This window comes from Ochotona curzoniae, unplaced genomic scaffold (genome assembly GCF_017591425.1).
Source record: "Ochotona curzoniae isolate NIBS_2020 unplaced genomic scaffold, NIBS_Ocur_1.0 contig_883, whole genome shotgun sequence".
Lineage (NCBI taxonomy): Eukaryota > Metazoa > Chordata > Mammalia > Lagomorpha > Ochotonidae > Ochotona > Ochotona curzoniae.
Genome location: NW_024466599.1, coordinates 19,998,766 through 20,019,979, shown reverse-complemented (window position 1 = coordinate 20,019,979; position 21,214 = coordinate 19,998,766). Strand labels below are relative to the sequence as shown.

Here is a 21,214-nt window from a genome sequence, read left to right as displayed (position 1 = left end):
GTAACTAGGTCCCCACACATAAAAGCTATATATTTCAACAGTATATTAATAAATATAAAAGCACCAAGGACTTAACAGAGGAAACAGACACAACATTCAAATATCTGTTACTAACTATGTCAGTTAATAAGACAATCATTAAATTTCAACACAGTGATCAACGAAACTATTATGGGTACAATGTAGCTCTCAAACACTAATCATCCACCCACTTCTGGTGCAGAGTTCTTTTTTCTACTACCAGAGAGGGTATCATCTTGAATGCTCCAGTAAGTATCTTGAACACCAGCTGAGACTGAGGGAACAATTTTCAATCTTAGTATTAAGTCACTTAAAAAATTAACATATGAGGGAGTGGGGGAAAGGCAGTGAACTACACAGCCACCTGTCAACACTGCTACCCCATATCAGAGAATCAAATCATGTCCTAGCAGCTCTATTTCCCATCTAGCTCCCTGCTAACATATCCTGGAAGGCAGTGGAGGATGGCCCACGTGCTGGGGCCCTTGACATCCAAATGGGAGACTCAGATGGAGATCTGGGTTCCTGGCTGGTCAAGTCCAGGACCAAGCCCCATTTACTGTGGTCATTTAAGGGAGAGAAGTAGCAAAGAAGATCTCCCTTCTCTCCACTTTGTGCACAGCCAATCGGTGCCTTTCAAACAAACAAATAAATATTGAAACTTTCATTTTAAAGGAAGAGAGACAGCTCTTCCATTTACTGGATCACTTTCCCAACATCTCCAAGTCAGGATTGGGATAGGCTGAAGCCCTGAGCAAAATCAGAGTCTCACATGTGAGCAAAAGGACCCCAAGACTTGAGCCACCATCTGTGTATTCCAGAATGTGCATTAGCACAAAGCTTATCAGAAGCAGAGGAATTCAGGCACCCGAATGTATCACAAGAACATTGCAAGTGGTCTCTTAACCAATGTGCAAAACACCCACCCCTTGGCATTAGGGTTTTTGTTTTTTAGAAGCACAGAGCATCAGGGAGAGAGACTTCCCAAAGGTTAATTCACTCTCCAATGTGCCTGCAAATCTAACTGCAGTCACGACAATGTCAGAAGCTGGGAACTCAATCCAGGTCTCATGTTTTAGGTGGCAGGAACACAGACATCATCTGCTGCCTCCCACATACACATCAGCAGGAAGCTGAACTGGGAGTGGGGCCGTTTCAAACCTAGGGACCTGGATATGGGACGATGCAGTTCAACTGCTCCATCTGGTGCCTGTCCCTTGATATTGGTTTTAAATGCAGGAAGCTTTACAGGGAGAAAAAGTATGTACTTATAGGATTAAATATCTCTGGCCTCTTCCAGATGACAAATACACAATGAAAACTTTTTACTTAGAAAATTTATTAACTCATTCAGCAAATATTTGGCAGCCTAATATTTGTTACTTGGTAGAAATAATAGCAATGAAGTAAAAAGAAAAACAAAATAAAGCAAAATAGAACCAAACAGACAAAAACAGAAAGAAATAATAGCAATGGACAAAAACAATTTTTAGCGCTCATAAAAAGCTTCACAATATATGTTGCGATTCAATAGTTCTAAAACTCTGGGTCAGTAAAATTAAGATAACTTGATCCAACCATTATGAAACTGAAGACAAATGTAGGTTAATTTTTTGCGTCAATTTAAAGTATCCAAATTATAATGCTGAGTCGTTTACCTCCTATCTAATTCTCCGTAAATTATGTGTTTACTTTTGCTTTTCTAAGTAATTCTAATATTTTTATATTGCCATAATAATGCTTTAGCCTATCAGGAATGGGAATTCAGAGAAACTAAAAATCATATCATAGAAAAATCTCTTCCATTTCCGATTCTAACATACATTAACCAATATCTCTGAAGTCATGAAATATTTTGTAATCAACAGAATCTTACAAATGATAACTGGAAATGGTCTTTTACCTTATTGATGGCACATAAAATACATTTCACAACCAATCACATCATAAGAATTAATTTAAAAGATTTTTTTTCAAAGGCCTAGCCTTTGTCAAGTAACTAAATTATAGGTTCATTTTCCATGAACTTTTTTTTTTTAAAGATTTATTTTTATTATTTTTTAATTGGAAAGGCGGATATACAGAGAGGAGAGACAGAGAGGAAGATCTTCCGTCCGATGATTCACTCCCCAAGTGGGCGCAACGGGCCGATACTATGCCGATCTGAAGCCAGGAGCCTCTTCCGGGTCTCCCATGCAGGTGCAGGTTCCCAAAGCTTTGGGCTGTCCTCGACTGTTTTCCCAGGCCACAGGCAGGGAGCTGGAAGGGAAGCGGGGCTGCCGGGATAGAACCGGTGCACATATGGGATCCCGGGCGTGCAAGGCGAGGACCTTAACCACTTGCACCACAGCGCCGGGCCCTCCATGAACTTTTATATTTGTTTTCCGGTTTGTTTTTACATTTACTTGAGGACAGTAACCTGTCCCTTGGCTCACTCCCCCAGGTGCCCATTAATACCCAGTGAGGCCAAACAGAAGCTGGTCTCCCATTTGAGTGATAGAAATCAAACTAGCTGTGCCGCAACTGTTGCCTCCCAGGCTGTACAGCGGTCCTCCCATCTGCTTAGTGAACCACCTGGCTATCCTTTTCCAGACAAGTTCATTTTTTCTTTTTTTATTGGAAAGACGGATATACAGAGAGGAGAGACAGAGAGGAAGATCTTCCGTCCGATGATTTGAGCGCAACGGCCGATGCTATGCCGATCTGAAGCCAGGAGCCTCTTCCGGGTCTCCCACGCGGGTGCAGAGTCCCAAAGCCTTGGGCCGTCCTCGACCGCTTTCCCGGACCACAGACAGGGAGCTGGAAGGGAAGCGGGGCTGCCGGGATTAGAACTGGCGCCCATATGGGATCCCGGGCATGCAAGGTGAGGACCTTAACCAGTGCGCCGTTGCGCCCGGCCCCAGACAAGTTCATTTTAAGCCTTCTGTCTATTCTTTAACATGGGATTGTCTTTATCTCCATATCTTGATGCTGTCTTGTGATGAACAGTTCTTTAATGAGTTTAAATATAAAATAATCTTTATCAAATTTTGACTGCATTTGCAAGGCAAGGCAAAGAGCAAAGACAGAGAGGTCTTCTTCTATCAGCTGGTTTACTTCCTCTAATGGCTATATCAGTTGGGGAAGGGCCAGGCCAGAAACCAGAAACTCAATTTGGGTTTCCTACATAGGTGGCAGGGACTCAGGTATTCAGTCATCAGGTGCCACATTCTGGATGCAGAAGCCGAAATGAGAAATAGAACTCAGCACTATAACCCTAACACTCCTGTGTTGTATAAAACACCCACACCAAAATGCTTCCCACCTTGTAGGAAGAACTAACATTTTAACAATTTTAAGCCTTCAACCTATGGTGATCTCTCCTTTTGTCATTTCCTTCAGCAGTATGTTTCAACGTGGGTATAGTACACATTTTTCAAACTGACTTTGGAAGTTGCTATCGTAAATATGTGCATTCCCACTTCATTTCTACTTGTGTGATGTGAATATTTAGAGATGATTTGAGGAAGGCATTTAGTACAGCAGTTAGGTTACCACTTGTGATGCTTGCAAACCAGGCCAGAGTGCCTGGTTTTAGCTGTGACTCCTTGGGACTTAGGATGAGACCATCCACGTGGGGGATCGGCAAATAGAAGTTCTCTTCCAAATGACATGAAAACAAGGGGAAGAATACACAGAGGCACACATGTAACTGGTTTATATATGCTTTTACTCAACTATTTTGTAATTCTTCTGCATTTCCCAAATACACAATTTTGTCATGTATGAAAAGACTTTTAGTTCTTTCCCAGTGTTTTCATCTTTTTTCTTTCATTCTCACTGAATTGGTGAGGAACTCCAGGCTGAAGCAGAATAGCTATGGCACTATTGGTTCTCCATGTTTTGTGCCTGATAAGGCCCCAATATTTCATCACTAAGTATGACAGATACACTTTTGTGCATCTCAACACATGGAGGAAAATTAGCTTCTGTTGCTAGACTGTTAAGGACTCATCACAAAGGAGTGTAAAATGTAGCCAATATCTTTCCTCATTTACAGATAATTTTCTTCACTTTTACTCTGTTGAATCTTGCATTCCAATATGTAAAGTGTTGGCTGAGCAGCAACTTAAACAGCTATTTCAAACAACCACCTCTATTTTAAGCAGTCAGAATGGATATTTACTGGTAATAACCATGTTTCTTTCTGCAGTTCTTTGCTTTTAATCTGGCATCATTTGTTTCACCATGAATAACTTCCTTTGGTATTTTCTAGTGCTCATCTATCTGCAATAAATATTCTAAGCTTTAGTCCATTTTTATTTATGAAGGACATGCTCATTGAGTTTAGAACTGCAAGATGTGCATACAAGCACACACACTGTTCCTACTTTTTTTAATTAAAGATTTAAAAAAATTCTTATTGGAAAGGCAGAGTTACAGAGAGAAGGAGATACACAGAGAAAGATCATCTATCTGCCGGTTTACTCCCCAAGTGGTTGCAGAGGCTGGAGCTGAGCTGATCTTGAAATCGGGAGCTAGGAGCTTCCTCCAAGTCTCCTAAATGGGTGCAGGACCCCAATGCCTTAAACCTTGCTCACCGCTTTCCCAGTCCACAGGCAGGAAGCTGGATGGGAAGCGGAGCAGCTGGGACACGATCCAGTGTCCATATGAGTTCCTGGCACTGAGGATTTAGCTGCAAAGCATCACTCTGGGCCCAGTTTTCCCACTTTTTTTCAGAGCATCACAGGTTTTGGCTTCTGTGGGGACAAATCAAGCTTTTTATTCCTATTGTTCATTGTCAGTAACAACCTCGTTCCTCTGGCAGCTTCTGGTTTTTATCCTTCTCTTTGAGAACTGGATAATCTCTACTGAATTCTTTTGTTACAGCTTTATCGTTTCTAGTTAGCTGATAAACCCAATTACCAAATTCTTAATCTTAGTTATCCTATTTCTTTAGATGTAGAATTTCTAGGTCTCTGAAAAAAATCGTCATCTGTTCCACTCTATTTTTAACATTTGATCTATATTTTAAAAGATTTATTTTACTTGAAAGAATTATAGAGAGGGAGAGACAGAAAGATCCTCCAACTGTTGGTTCACTCCCCATATGGCCACAATGGCCAGACCCGGGCTGGTCTGAAGCCAGGAGCCAGGAGCCAGGAGCTTCTTCCAGGTCTTCCACATAGGTGTGGAGACCCAAGACCCTGAGCCATCCTCCACTGCCTTCCCTGGATATTGGTAAGGAGCTGGATCAAAAGTGGAGCAGCTGGGACTCAACCTGCCATCCATATGAGATGTTGGTATCACAGGCTGAAGATTAGCTTGCTACACCACTGTGCCAGCCCCAGCATATTAATCTTTTAAAGTTCCCATGTGACAACTCTAGTATTTGAAACATCAATGCTCTGAGAATATATTCTGTAACATTGTGCTAAATGAAATACTAGATTATGTATGAAAAGCTGTCAAAGATCTAGATGGCCTCTTCCTCGAAAAGAGGTGTTAGCTCTGGGCAGCAGAGTAGCAGTGACTTGCTCACAAGCTCTTGAAGGCTAGTCTATTTCAGCATTGGCCTCATCCTTAGGCAATGGTCTTGATGGAGTCTCAAGAGAAAACCCAGGGTCTAAGTGCCCAGTACCCACACCTCGGCAGGATGTGAAAGGCAACCTGTGCCTCTGGAGCGAGGGGGATGCTGCCGTGTCACGTAGAGCTTTTGTTTTCTTAGTCTCACTGCGCCTTTGCAGTGAGTCAGCCGAAGGGCTGGCTGCGGACTACCTGGACACAGTCTATGGAGCTGCCTCCTTTCCGGGAGGTCAGTCTTGACTGCTTTAGGTAGCCAGCCCAACTTCCTTTAGTCCAGTTTGCTTGCCACTTTTTTGTTTGGCTTTCACCCCCTTATGCTGCAAACTAGGAAATATTCCAGTTCAAAAGCCAAGGTGACTAGGGGTGACTCAAACTCTGCTTCAAATAAAAATGTTTTGTGTTTGTTGCTTTTCAATTAAGAAAAAGGATACATAAGATGTGGTTATTGGGTACACACTAGAAATGCAAAGATTATACAAGACACCACAGGCCTTAAGCCCATTATTTTATATGTCTCGCAGAATTTTAGTAGAAGTCCCAAGACTATCATTCTGCACAATTATACTTACAGTAGAAAGAAAAACTACAGCAGAGTTCAGCAAAGTAAGGCCTAGAGGTCAAAGGTTCAAGGCCAGTGTTTGCATGGCTTGTTTCCCCATGATGGTTTTAATATTTCTTTAAAAGACTATGGGAAAGATATACAAAATAAGAATACCTTGTGACACACTGAAACTATGAAATTCAAATGCTAGCATCTACAGCGCTGAAACACAAGCACACTGTTCTCGCATCGTGCAGCGGGCAGACTCACGCTACAGCAGCAGGGCTGCGAAGAGAGAAACCCTGTCTCTGGCACTCTCACGGCCTCACACTGCTGCCTAGCACACTGCAGTTACGTCGCAGCATTCTGAATGGCAGACTATTGCTATACTGTAGTTTTTAACATTACTTTTATTGTTAGTGCATAGTCATCACACCAAAACAAGTATGCTTTGAAGACATGATAAAGGATTATTTTCAATTAATTAATTAGCTCGGCATTACATTTATTATGTAATGACATCCTAACTGTCCTAAAATAACAATATTTATGTTGTTATTTTCAAACTGCATGGTTAGCCTAATATTCCCAATTCACAGAAAAATAAAAATAACATAGTTTTGAAGAAAATTAGAACAGTACATCTCATCATAGAATTCCTTCACAAAAACAGATTCTGCAACCAAAGCAAGTATCCAACTAGCTCATTTTATTATCAAGAAAAGTCATTTCATTTGTAATGGTAGGTGTTGTGTCTTGATTGGAAAAGCTATAAAAATGCACTTTATGGAGCCTGGTACAATGGATCAACGCCTAAACCTTCACCTTGCAAGCACCAGGATTCCATATAGGTGCTGATTCACATCCCGGCTGCTCCTCTTCCCATCCTGCTCCCTGCTTACGACCTGGGGAAGCAGTGGAGGTTGATCTAAGTCCTTAGGATCCTGCATCTGTGTGGGAGACTTGGAGGAAGCTTCTAACTCCTGCCTCAGGAATAACCCAGCTCCATTTGGCCATTTGGGCTGTTGGGGAGTGAATCAGTAGATGAAGATCTTCCTTTCTGTTTCTCCTTCTCTCCATCAATCTGACCTGCCTTTCCAGTAAAAAGATATAACTCAGTAAATAAATCAATAAATTCTTTGACAATAAACTTTTTAAAAGCCTATGAGGCTCCATGCAGACCAGATCAGGGAAAAGCCGGGCTGGGCTGATTATTCCTACTGGTGCAAACAAAATTAGAGTGGGTGAGGGTTGTTTGGGCTTAGCCACAGCGTCAGCAGCAAGAAGCTGGCACTGGGGGCTAGTTCTGTTAAGTCAAACCACAGAACTACCTGGAGAGTGCATAATCTGGGAGGGAAATAGTGGGCTCCTCCGTCTTGGGTTACCACTTCCACGGGAGGGCATAAAACTAGGACAGCAGTTGGGGTGGAATGGGGTGTGGGACAGACTGGACTACTGCTACACATGCTGGCTAACCAGGGTAGGGGGCGGGCCTGGTGGGGGTTATTGCGGGTCGCTCCAACTAGGCTGCAGCTCCCACTGGTTTATGCGAGGGCTGAGTATGTGCTGGGCAGAACCAGGCTGGACTGCAACACCCACTGATTCCACAGTGGAAGTTGGGAGTGAAAACAGAACCAACCCAGCAATTGCAACCACCAGCTGTTCGGGGCAATGGACTGTGCCGGGCCCTGTACTTGCTAGCACATACAAGAATCTGGTTTGAGAACACTTGAGACAGTTTCCTTTGGAGATCTCCCCAATCAAAATGCTGGACTCAGAACCCTAACCAAGAAAAGAGAGGAGACAGAACAGGTCAACCAACCATCTCAGCTATATCTTAGCGGCAAAATATGGGGCAGAGACTCTACGATGGACTATGTCAACCAGTGGATTCTTCAAAGACCTCATAGTGCTTGGAGTGGCAAGATTGGGAGATTCATAACTGTTGAAATATCAAACCACCTGAGCAAGAACCTCAGAGCATGCCCTACATCCGGGACCTGGGGAGGATGGGAAATTGGATGGACCTTCTCCCTTAATACACCACTGTAAACATGAAGGAAACAATATGGGAAAAATAATAGTCTCACCCACTTTCCTGTAGCCCTTGAACCTTTTTACCATAATTAACTATGTAAAGATCATCAAAATAAAATAAAAAAAAATGGAAAAAAAAAGCCTACAAGGCTCACTGATGCTGGGAGCAACATCAACAAATAAAAAATAAATTTTGAGTAACTTTTCTTGATTTCTGGTAGGTTGGCAGATATCAATTCTTGTAAGATGTTTCTTCAAGGAGCCAATCCTAAATCTGAAATTACTGAAAATCCAGGATCTAGGAATAGTCTCTGAAGAACAACTACAAGCAAGAATATTTTCAAAGAGTCTCAGAATTCAACCTAACGGGAAATTCATTAAGACATTTTATGACTGATGACAGTAAACATAGTAAATATATAAGAGCAGAAAAAAATCTTACAAAGCTTGTAAAAAAAAAAACCAACAGCATAAGATATTTAAAAGTAAGTCTGTGATGCTGTGTGTGTTTTAAATACTCTCTCTCTCTCTCTTGAGGAAAGGCAGATACACAGAGACGAGGAGATACAGAAAGATCTTCCATCTGCAGGTTCACTCCCCAAGTGGCTGCAACAGCTGGAGCTGAGCCAATCTGAAGCCAGGAGCTTCCTCCCACCTTCCCACGTGAGTACAGGGTCCTAAGGCTTTGGGTCATCCTCAACTGCTCTCTCAGTTCACAGGCAGGGAGCTGCACAGAAGTAGAGCAGCTAGGACACGAACCAGTGTCCATATGAGATCCCAGGGTGTACAAGGCAAGGACTTTAGCCACTAGGCTGCAGCACTGGACCCTAACAGTAATAATTTTTTTGTTTGTTTTTGGTTAATACTTATTTATTTCAAAGGCAGAGTGAAGGAGAAAGGAGACAGAGATCTTCCATTCATGAGCTTATTCCCACACAAATCCTACAAATTTTCAAGCTCAAACTGTAGCACTCTTTAGATATCAACTAAAGTACAAAAGAAACTTTCTATGCCAAATCCTTTTAACTGTAACTGAAGGACTTACAAAGCTTCCACTCAGAGTGATCACTCTGATGCAATGACACACTTAAGGTAAACCTCAGGAGGATTTTATAAGCATTTTAATATGACAAACTAAAATCACATCTGTGGATTAATCTTAGTATCTGGCAGTATCTAGGTGTGTTAAAACACACTTTCCAAGATGAAATTATAAAATCTCATTACAGAACAGCATCAGATGATCACCTGTCATTAAATCTGATAGAGAACAATAACTCTGAACCTCAATTAGGAAGGAGGTGATCTTCCCAAAAGAATCTCATTCTTCTCATGATTAGAAAAAACTGCACTGATTTCAAACTTTATAATTGTAAAATATTTTCCAATGCAGGTCTGTCCTTTAAATTACTAATGGTGCGTGTCCATGCATGTGCTGAACACATCTAACACTTTTTCTTTCACTCGTCACCTATTTTTTCCAACAGATTTTGCTTCTAACAGTTTTCTCTAAATGAGAAAAGATAACAAGAGAAAGAACTTGCCCTAGCAATTATGCGTGTCTGTTACGACATCTTAATCACCTTATTAATTACTGATTTTTTTACTTGAAGGGCAGAGTTAAGAGACAAACCATCTGCTGGTTCACTTTCAGTGCACAAAGTCCAGCTCTCCCAAGGGGCCGACAAGGCCCAAGCTCTCCTGCCCTCTCCTGCTGCTTTCCCAGGAGCACTGGCATCAGAAATGGAGCAGACCCACCGTGGGATGCTGGGACCCCCGGTGCCAGCCCAGCCACAGATATTCTCTCTCTTTTCCCTACATTCTCCACCCCAAGAGTCACTCAAGTTATATACTAACGCAATGTTAACTTTAGATTTACTGAACTATTTCCTGGCCCTTTTTTCTCCACATTTAACGCAAATTCTTCCAAAGAGAACAAAAATGAAAAAGCAAAGTTTTTAAATTAGCTAAAATGAATGCTTCTGGATGTAAATAAAATGATTAGTAGCTGTCAGATTTCAGATTCATTTTAAGTCTGCCAAATAGGGACAATGCATGTAGTTTCAGCGCCCACAGCATTCTGCATCATACTTCAAAGTGTAACACTTCTATCTATGTAGGTATTTTTCTGTGAATTCTCAAAGGGCTCCAGGACTCACTATAGCAGAAAATCTTCCCAGGTACACTAGTAACAAACAAGAGTAAGGAAAAGTGACAGATACATTTTAGGAAGAGCACAGTGTGCTAAACCAATGGCCCTTAAGTACGACCTCACTGTTGACTGTGTTTACATCTCACTGATGCCACAAAGCACAGGTGGGCAGAACTGTTGGTGCCTTTTAACAGTGAACTGGGGCCAGTGCAGTGGCACAGCAAGCTAGACATCTGTTCTGTGACACAAGCATCCCATAAAAGCACCAGTTCATGTCCTGGCTGCATCACTTAACAACCCAACTCTGCTTATGGCCTGGGACAACAGGGGAGGATGCCCAAGGCCTTGAAACCCTACCATCCTTGTGGGAGACCAAGAAACCAGACATCAAGGCTCCAGCCTCCAGGCTTCACCTCAATTCTGGATGTTGCTTCTGTTTGAGGTATGAACTACCAGATGGAAGACCTCTCTCTCTCTCTCTCTCTCTTTCTCTCTCTCGCTCTTTCTCCTTTTCTCTCTCCAAATGTTTCTAATAAAAATAAATCGTTTTTAAAAAAAAAAGTATTCAGTGACACCCAACTGGCCTAAATGCCACTAGGTTGTGCTCTGATGCACACTTGCAGCTATCACACACAATCCATTTCATTAAATTGAATAACACATCTTTTAATACTTGCAAAGTACCCATGAAGTAATTTTGCTGCACACCTAACTGCAATGCTTTTTTTTTAGATTTATTTTTATTATGTTTTTATTGGAAAGGCGGATATACAGAGAGGAGAGACAGAGAGGAAGATCTTCCGTCCGATGATTCACTCCCCAAGTGAGCGCAACGGCCGATGCTATGCCGATCCGAAGCCAGGAGCCTCTTCCGGGTCTCCCACGCGGGTGCAGGGTCCCAAAGCCTTGGGCCGTCCTCAACTGCTTTCCCGGGCCACAGGCAGGGAGCTGGAAGGGAAGCGGGGCTGCCGGGATTAGAAACGGCGCCCATATGGGATCCCGGGTGTGCAAGGCGAGGACCTTAACCACTTGCGCCACCGCTCCGGGCCCCCTAACTGCAATGCTTAAAGAAAGGTATTTACCTAGACTTATCTAGCGACTTAACCACTAAAACCTTTCTTTTTACTTGACATGAAAACACAATTTATAGACAATTTCCACTTTATCAACAGACACCTTGAAAGGGAACAGAGTGAGCCTGTCCTTTCAAAGAAAACAACTAACATTATTTGTTGCCAATGACAAAACTTCCAGGAGAAAATTAAAATCCGGGAAACTCTGTTTCCAGAATCACAAATCTGAGAGCTCCTCAATACTCAAGGACTCTTCTGAAATCATGATATAATACTAACAAACGTGATAGCGGGCAGGCCCAGATACTGTGTAGTAAGAACACCACACAACTCAGCTGAACAAGTATTTTCCAAGTGACTAATGCATGTTCCAAAGTCATGAGTAAGATCGATTTAAAGTACAAGACATAGCAATGGATTTTAAGGGAACATCAAAATCCACTGAGACCATCTGAGAGTGCACTTTGTATCTATAATCCCACTCATCAGTTTTTGATGTAATACTCAAATATTCACAATGGTCTACAAGACTGTGAAAGTACACCTTCCTTTCCCAACTACCTGTCTATATGAATAGACTGTCGTCATGTTCCTCAACCAAAATGCATCAAGACTGAGCCAGAGATGAGAATCCAGTTGCCTCCTATAAAAAGACATTAGATTAACCCAAATGCAAAACAATGGTACACTCTTCCCACTCGTTTCTTAGTTACAGTAAGCATTTTCATGAAAGCCTTATGCTAAAATGAATAAGTAACGCTGCCTTAAATGAATTAAAAACTTCAAGTGCAAGCTCCAGTCTGAGTTGGAGCTGCTCCACTTCCAATCCAGCTCCCTCTAATGTGCCTGGGAAAGCAGAAGATGGCGTAAGCACCTAGACCCCTGCACCCATGTCAGAGACCCAGATTGGAGCTCCAAGCTCCTGGTTTCAGCCTGGCCTAGTCCCACCCACTGCAGCCAGGTGGGGAGTAAACCAGCAGATGGAAGATTTTGTTATTAATCTTTAACTCTGCCTTTCAAATAATTTTAAGATTTGAAATTCTTAAATTTTCTTTCAAGTTCTAACAATACTGATAAGCAGCCCATAAATATAAGTTCTCGTCCTCAATTATTTTAAAGAATGTAAAAAAAACCACAAGTCAAGGTTTCAAGACTCAAAGCTTGAAACACACTGTCCTAACCCCTAGTCAAAAGGAAGAATACAAAAAGTCATTTTTTTGTCACTTTACTCTGCCTTCAAACACTTCTTAGTACAACATTATATGTCAAATGATACAGTCTGGATAGTAAGAACAGAAAAGAAATTTTCAAACATACATAGATCATGACAGCCATATGCAATAAACAGGAAGCAGTGGACACTGTGTCAGGTACTCACAAGGACATGCCTTTCTCAAAAACCCAGTAAGAAGAGGTGGGCGTTTGGCGGGTGGTTAGCATGCCCACATCCCATCCTTAGTGCCCAACTCCAGCTTCCTGCCACCCACATAGACAAGCTGGACTGAGCTTCCAGTTCCCACACTGCTCCAGGGTCACTGCAGGCATCCAGAGGGCAGGAGCAAGTGGAAGGGGTCCTCCTAGATCAAGGACTGAGCCTTTTATTAAGCCAGGAAAGACTGGCTACTGGATATTTATTCTTAACTCCAGGATGAAGTTTGTTTTAAACCCTATTAAAATAAAGGTTCTGTCTTCACTAAAATACGCTCATCTAATCAAACAGAAAGTCTCTCTTACAGGGTATATGCTAGAGAACCAGATGTGGAAAAAGTACACTTTACCCACTAATAAAATTTCAGAGGTAACCTGATACCGTATTAGAAGCATCTTAGAAGCTAAGGTGGGAGGGGCTACAGAACAAAGAGGTGTGATCCTGAGCTTCTCCCTCCTAGCGCATAGTTCTTCAGGAAGCAAATGCACAGGATAACACAGCAATGCTCACTGCCTGAGGGCATCCATTTGTAGCAAACCAAAATAAATTTAGCAGGCTCCCTTGGGAGTCCCTACCCACCAATACACCACCATTAATTTACTGAGATTTATACACCATTTCCTTTGCATTCCTACACTCCAAGACTTTCAGTGCAATCTTGTTTCAGAAACACAAAACAGAATTTCAGTCAATATCTCTAACTACCCTGACATTCATATATAACCATATTTTTTTAGAAGTGTTTGGGGGACCAGTGCAATGGCTCAGCAGGCTAACCTCCCACCAGCAAACACCAGGACTACATGGGTATCAGCTCATGTCCAGTTGTTCAACTTCCAATCCAACTCCCTGCTTATGGCCTGGGAAAGCAGTGGAGGATGTCCCAAAGCCTTGGCTCCTGAACTCACATGGGAGACCCAGAAGCAGCTCCTACCTTCAGACTGGCTCAGTTCTGGCTTTGAGGCCATTTTGAGAGTGAAGTAGCAGATCAAAGATCTTTCTTTGTAAATCTACCTTCCAAACAAAAATAAACCAAACAACAACAACAACAAAAAGGAAATGTTTGGGAACACATGCCACTGGGTTGCACAATCTGTTAAATGATAAACATGGAGAATAAAATGAGAGAAAAAACATGCAGGCAATTTATTATCTTCCTCACTAATCTTAAAACACCCTACACTTAGACCTAAATTCATAAATCCCAATGAATTATCTTGGATTTAGACATATGCCAACACAGTCCCAGCTGTGCACTCAAACACCCAAGCACATCTCTGGATTAGTTCTTCAAACAGCAGTTGCCCTCCCTCTGATGAACCTCATTAAGGAGATCTCCCCCATCTAGTTTTTGCATCAGCAGGAAAAAGAAAAAAAAAAAAAAAAGCAAAGCACTATCACCTTTCTGCCTCCCCTAGCCTCTCAGGAGATCCCTCAAAGAGTCTGCCCCTCCTGCCCCATCCACTCTCCAAGGTGGGCTCCCTGGATCTGTTACCACACAGTCTCTGTGGAAACTGGAGCTGCCAGGAACAACCCTCACTTCTTCAAACTGCCTCACTTTTAGATGGCTGTATTTTAATTAAACAATTTAATCAGTACTCAAAGGGTTAAAAGAGCTACTCTTTTTTGATTCTCTCTGGAATCAAAAATATAAGTTCACAAATTCTTACATACAAACATTGAGGCCAGAATCACTCACAAGACCTCAAAAGAAAAAATGGGGGTTCAGCACAGCGGCACAGCAAGTTAATCTTCAGCCTGCAACGCCAGCATCCCATATGGGTGCCAGTTCAAGCCCTGGCTGCTCCACTTCTGAACCAGCTCCCTCCCTGCTGGTGGCACGACAAGGCAGTGGAGAATGGCTCAAGTGCTTGGGCCCCTGTGCCCCTGTGGGAGACCTGGAAGTAGTTGTTGGCTCCTGGTTTCAAAACAACCCAGTTCTGGCAGTTTTAGCACTTTGAGGAGTGAACCAGTAGATGGATGCTATCTCCCTCCTTCTCTATAGCTCTTTGAGGTAAAATAAACAAATCCTTAAAAAAATTATTCAAATGTCTATCAATGGATGGATGGCTCAAAAATATTTTAAATACATATCATGGGATATCACATAGCCATAAGTGAAACGTAGTACAGACAGATGTTACAACAGGTAAAACCTCAAAACAAAGAACAGCCCTAAAGATAAAATACTGCATAACCTAATTTATGTGTAAAGTCCATCAGGGACAAACCTACAGACTTCAAGTGGAGTACTGGCTGCCTAGGGCTGCAGGGAAAAGAAAAAGGGCATGCCTGTCACTGTGACGAGGGTGTTTTGATGTATGATTAGGAGAAAGAGGGACAAAGTTGATGGGGGAATTCTGTTGTTACACTAAACAAACACTGAATCACAAGTACACTTTCAACAGGTAAACTGGATGCTATGTGAATCACACAGCAATAAAGCTGTCATTTCAAGGGAGGTGCTGGCTTTACTGGCCTTATTCATCCAGCCCCTTTTCTAAGTCCATTCCTTCATTTTTAACCTTCAAAGGACTCATAAGAGGAATCCTTCCTGTTTCCTTGGTCTGTCAATCTAACTAAATTTTGAGGAGTACACAGCCCACAAAAAAAGAGAAAACCCTTAAGTTTATCATGTCAGTCACTAACTCAATCATCCCACAGGTCAAAATTAAATGGACTTACAAAACAAAAACACATTCCAAAACTTTTCATAAAGATACTAGTGATCCCAAAACAAACACAAACATACTCTGCTATGGGAGTTTACCAGGCTAATATTCTACAACTCTGAGACAAACGTTCAAAAAAGGCCACTTTAACTGTTATTAGGGAATTCTTTTCCATTTTTATCACAAGTTTTCACAGTAAGAATATCTTACTTTTGCAATCAGAACAAAGCAAACACAGTTCATATGAATTAGCAAATATGAGACACACAATAGCCATGCACTGTCAACAGGTACAGCCGAGTTACTCAATATCTGGATCAAGCCCATGATGGGAAACTACCCTGAGCATTGCAGCAGCTTTAAATATTCCTTCCCCCGAAACACCAGATTCAACTCAGTCCATGTCTTCCAAAATACACTCAGCATTTATAGTTGGAACAAAGTTCCTCCGGTGACTGTGCCTCACTCCCACTCCCATGCTAACTATTAAGAACCACTGATTCAAGCAAAAAGTGTTTACTCAAGGGCTTTTCAGGACGCTCATGCAAGCTAGCTTCAGTTAGAGTAACAATCGCCAACAGCACTGGTTTGGCAGCAGGGGATGAAGTGACAGAAACCTAGTTTTTCATCAAACTTACCACAAGCAAATATACTAAAGAAATATGTGTAAACCCAAATCATATAGCACAAATTAAAATGTCCTAAAAGCTCTCCCAAAAATACAAATAAAACACTGATGATAATGCCCAACTGAGAATGAAACACAAAAACAGGGTCCGGCGGCGTGGCCTAGTGGTTAAAGTCCTCACCCTGAATGCGCCAGGATCCCATATGGGCGCCGGTTCTAATCCCGGCAGCTCCACTTCCCATCCAGCTCCCTGCTTGTGGCCTGGGAAAGCAGTCAAGGATGGCCCAAAGCCTTGGGACCCTGTACTCACGTGGGAGACGCGAAAGAAGTTCCTGGATCCTGGTTTCGGATCTTCATAGCATCGGCCATTGCGCTCACTTGGGGTGTGAATCATCGGATGGAAGATCTTCCTCTCTGTCTCTCCTCCTCTCTGTATATCTGACTTTCCAATAAATAAATAAATCTTACAAAAAAAAAACAAACACAAAAACAGCTCATACAGCATAGCTACCAAAAGCTGACTGGCAATCAGGAGTACACGTGGAGCCTCGATCAGCATTTCAAAACAAGATCAGGCAGGTCCTGCTCAATCTCCCCTCCCCAGAGCAGACAAATTCTGGCCAAATATTTTCCTGACAATTAGCACTACATGCTTCATAGCATGTAACATATGTTGAAGAAATGGTCACATCAAATAAATGCAATATTTCACAGTTACCACTTTTTCAAATAACAGCACATAATATCTACTCCACATTTTCTGAGAATACAGCATGTCACTGTTGGCAAATGATTACTTTGCTGTACAGTACGTCATCTGAAATTCATTCCTCCTGACTATAATTGTGTATCCTTTTGCTAGCAAATTCTGACTTGCACTTTAACACCAAAACAAAAAAAACCTCAAAAAGACAAATCATAGCTAATTCTGTTAGGCAGTTTTATAAAATAACATCACTTAAATATGAGTTACATTTAATCAACAGGATTGAAACTCTAAGGCAGACTTTTTTTTTTTTTTTAAACAAGACTAAACTTACGAGCAAGGGGGATGAACCAGGAATATTTAAGAATCCAGGGAAGGCACTGCTGAACTAGATATACCTCCCCAGGACTCAGCAGTAAGGAAACCCCGCTGACAGTGTGAGAGCAGAGGCGACTCAGAGCCCCTCCACTGTTTTTATCACTGCATTCCTGGTGCCTGGCAGAGACCTCAATAAACACCTATCCGATTAAAAGAAAACAGAACTGGACTAGAATGCTTACCAAAAAAGGAGAAAAAAGACATGCAAAAACTTCAACTAAAACTTAATTACACTTTACAAAAAAAAAAAGAAAAAGAAAAACCACCAGACTGCGTTCCCCAGCGCCTTCCTTTCCCATAACTTAATCTACAAGTAGGTGTCTTGGGTATAAGTAATTATCAGAAAGCTGCATCTGCCTTAGGAGACTGCAGCCCAAACATGAGACACACCCACAATGCTCTGTAGTACACCTATCAACATGTGGGGCGAAAAAGTACAAAGTTGCAACACAAACATCACATTCTTACAAAGCATAAATTTACAATCTTAAAATATATAAAAACGGCTAGGCCTAAACTTCCCCCAAGAGTTAACAGAAAAATATCATAGCTACCATATTTTCCTGGCAGAACAAATTCAAAATTACAAAATACTCTTTTTTCAAAGCGAATTTTCTCTGGCCCAGCCAAGGCGCTCACAGGTCTGTTAGATCATAAAACCTCATGGCCTGAACCCGGACTGCAGGCACCAGGGGACCTTCCAGAAACGACTGGGTAGCAACAGTGCCTAAGCTACCACTTGCTGGGGGTGCGGGGAGGGGGGTGGGTTACACATCTGCAGCGGAGCCCCAACAGGTACACCCACAGCTGCTGTTTCGGAGGCCAACGCCTGCGTTAGCAGGCAGGCAGGTTCCTCCCCCGCCCCAATCATCCACAGCCAGTACACTGTACCGTGGTAGTAAACACTGATCTCCAAGTCACTTGAAAGCAACAGTAGCAGAGAATATGCAACACTCAAGAACGGTCTGCGACGAGAACCCCAAACTATTTCAAAAGGCCCAATACACGGGACAACTGGTAATAACGCGGATTTAGCATTAAATGGACAGCGTCAGAGCTGCTCTGATACCCTGTACACGAATCTACCCATTCAACTCCTGGTCTCCACCACCAGCAAAAAACCACTCAAAATAAAGACGGGGGTTGGAGCCTTTCACGGCCGCGAGGCCTTGCTAACAGCTCTTACACACACGAAAGACGTTACAACAGACTTGTCCGAAGTTTGTGCAAAAATTAAACTGGGTCCTCGCCTACTAAAATCTTCACCCCAAATGCCAACCCCGTGAGCAAGCGCCATCTGATTATTCTCCCCACCCCCATTTTTTTTTCTCCCGGGCATCTGCAACCCCGGCCCGAGATCCTGCGTTCTTATTCCCTTTCTGCATGCCAGATCCTCAGTCGTCAGCCCGCTCATTTTGTCCTCAGAGGCTTAGGATAGTCTTGTTCTGGGGGCCCCCGTGTGGAAGTGCAGAGCTGACGAAACGGTCCTACCGAAAGGGCTTTCTTTTTCGTTATTATTTTTGATTTTAATAAAATGCACTCCCGAAACAGCAGTCGGAGGCAGCCAAGGGCAAAACACAAAGAGAGCAGAGGAGACGCGCTCTCTCCAGAGCACACACAATGCCGGTGCAGGCATCTCGGCCTCCCGGCCAGGCCGTCCCCCGCACCCCCACGCTCCCGGGGGTCCGCGGCCACGCAGGCCGCCCGCCGCCCGCCGCCCGCCCGGCCCGACTCACCCTCCAGCAGGCGGGTGATGAGGCTGTCCACGTTCAGCTCCCCGTCCGCCATCTTGTCGGCTCCAGACTCCTCTCTCGCAGCCCGCAGCGGGAACAAGGGCTTCTCGGCGACGGCGGCGGCTCGGCGTTCTCTCCCCTACAAGTCACGCGGCGTTTCGACCCTCCTCCCCCCCCAAAACCCGGCTCCAACTCCCCCAGTTCCCGGGCCCTCCCCCCACCCCCTCCCCGCCGAGGAGCGAGAGCGCGCGCACACTCGGAGGGACCCACGGTAAATAAATAAATAAACAGGAGAGGCCCCCCACGAACCCGGCCGCGTCAGACCCCGGCCGCCACCTCCTCCTCCTCCTCCTCGGCACCGCCCAGCTCCGCACAGCTCACCAGCGCCGCCGACCGCCCCACCCGCAGCGTCGCCCGCTCCGCAAGGCCCCGGCCCGCCGCCGCGCCACGCAGGGCTGCGCAGGCGCACCGCGCGCTCCCTGGCGTCCCCTCGCCTCTTCCCCTCCTCCCCGGCCTACCGGCTCTGGCGCAGGCGCACTGGCCGCCGCCTTCGCGCAGGTTCCTGGTGCTCTCCGCCCGCGGCCGCTGCGCAGACTCCCCTTGGCGGCGCAGGCGCCCTGGAGCGGTCCGCGCTCTTACGCGCTGAGGATGCTCCTGTGATGGGGAGCGTGGTGTGTCGCTCCCTCCCTCGCGTTGGCCTGTGCAGAGGGAGGCAGAGCGTGCTTGTGTCCACCCCGCGGCCTGTGCAGAGGGCTCCCGCCGCTCGGCTGGCGTAGTGCTGATGCGCTTCCCGCCTCAAGTTTCTTTTCTTGCCTTCATTCTGGATTTGCAAGACATTCCTCACGTTCCCGGTACCCGGGCTGCAAGGACCCCTGTTGGGAATCCAGGTGTGTGTGTGCAGGGTTAGTTACTTACACTGAAAAAGTTTGACATTGCTCTAGGAGGGCTCCATACCCTGCCATTCCAGGACAGGGCAGGTTCCCCAGGTGTCCCTGGGTGAAAGAAGTGTTCAGGCGAGTAGAGGAAGAGCCAGCAGGTATGAAATGATCTGGGCACTGGTGCCTTCTCATTGTTTAATATCTGCAAGCACTGTGGATTTTCTTTTTCCACTGCATTTTTCAGTTCACATCTCCATGATGTTGCATAATCATCCAATCTTGTAACTGCATCCAGCTCCCACACAGCCCTGGGAGGATAGAAACACCCTGAGCTTTGTGCCTGTCACCCTCACCACGTGTCAGACATGCAGAACACAGGGAGAGAGGGAACTGGGGGGAGAGAGGGCTACCCAACTGTCTTCCGGCCAGGTGAGATTACCCCTAGAAATGCCATACACCCATTACTCATGTGGTCTGCAACAGCCTTGTTAGGCAGGCGTTATTATTTCTGCCCTATGGATGGAATTAATGGAGGTGTTGAATGCCTTGCCCTGGAATATATGGATAAGCAAGAAAGCTGGGTTTCAAACCCTGATATCTAAGGCCAGGATCTGCACTTTAAGCAGTTATGTCACTGGCTTGGAGAGGGGCAAGTAGCTTGTGAAGGGGAGAAATCCAGCAACACTGTGTAATGTCCAGGTCTTTTCTCCACTTCACTCTGCTTCCGGATCTCGCTGTGGATTGATGGTGAGCATAGAACAGGTCCCAACCTGTACTCGTGGTCCTGTCCAGAGTGCTTTTCACAGAGTGCAATTTGCACAGATTGCTATTAGCTCATCTCAGAGCATCAAAGTTGAAGAAAGGGTTCTTCGCTGCTTTGTTGAAGTGTATTCATTTGTACTACCCTGCTTGATTGCAGAAGACATGACTGAATGTATCTTAGGTAAATTAAAAGTAAATATGGGGCATGTGTCTGGCCTAGTGGTTAAGTCTCCAATGAAGACATGTGTCCTGGGTTGCAGTGCCTGCCTTGCAGTTCTCTCTCTGGCTTCTGATTCTGGCCTCTTGCTGGTGCAGACCTGGGGATGCAGTCAGGTGATGGTTTCAGCAGTTGAGTGCTTCCTACCCACAGGGAGACCCAGATGTGAGTTCCTGACTCCAGGCTCTGGCCAGGACTGTTGTTGCTAAGTTTGGGGAGAAAAATCAGTGAATGGAAGCTCTCACTTTGTTCTTTCTCTGGCTTTTAAGTAAATAAATACAATTATAGAGAAAAATGGGACAAAAAAAAAAGAAAACATTAGCAGTTGTGTACACAAAATACATGTACTATCCTGTTGGTGTTTTTAGAAACAGGCCACAAATAGGACAGTGAGCTTTCTAGAAATGAAGGGAAAGATCGAT

At 44.0% G+C, this 21,214-nt stretch overlaps 1 protein-coding gene across 7 annotated transcripts in view; it reads right to left on the bottom strand.

The window, feature by feature from the left end:
- PPP1CB (protein phosphatase 1 catalytic subunit beta) overlaps positions 1-19,468 on the bottom strand; it is a 40,341-nt gene extending 20,873 nt beyond the window's left edge. Inside the window, exons 1-2 of one of the 7 annotated variants that reach the window (XM_040993007.1) lie at positions 19,454-19,468; positions 18,939-19,074 (exon numbers count right to left, since the gene is read on the bottom strand). In XM_040993007.1, coding sequence (XP_040848941.1) covers positions 18,939-18,990 — 52 coding nt within the window. In that variant the 5' untranslated portion in view covers positions 18,991-19,074; positions 19,454-19,468. Of the gene's footprint in view, positions 1-18,938; positions 19,075-19,205; positions 19,383-19,453 lie in introns of those variants that run through there. The other 6 variants (XM_040993005.1, XM_040993008.1, XM_040993004.1 and 3 more) reach the window with 6 other exon arrangements.
- Positions 19,469-21,214: the final 1,746 nt, after the last annotated feature.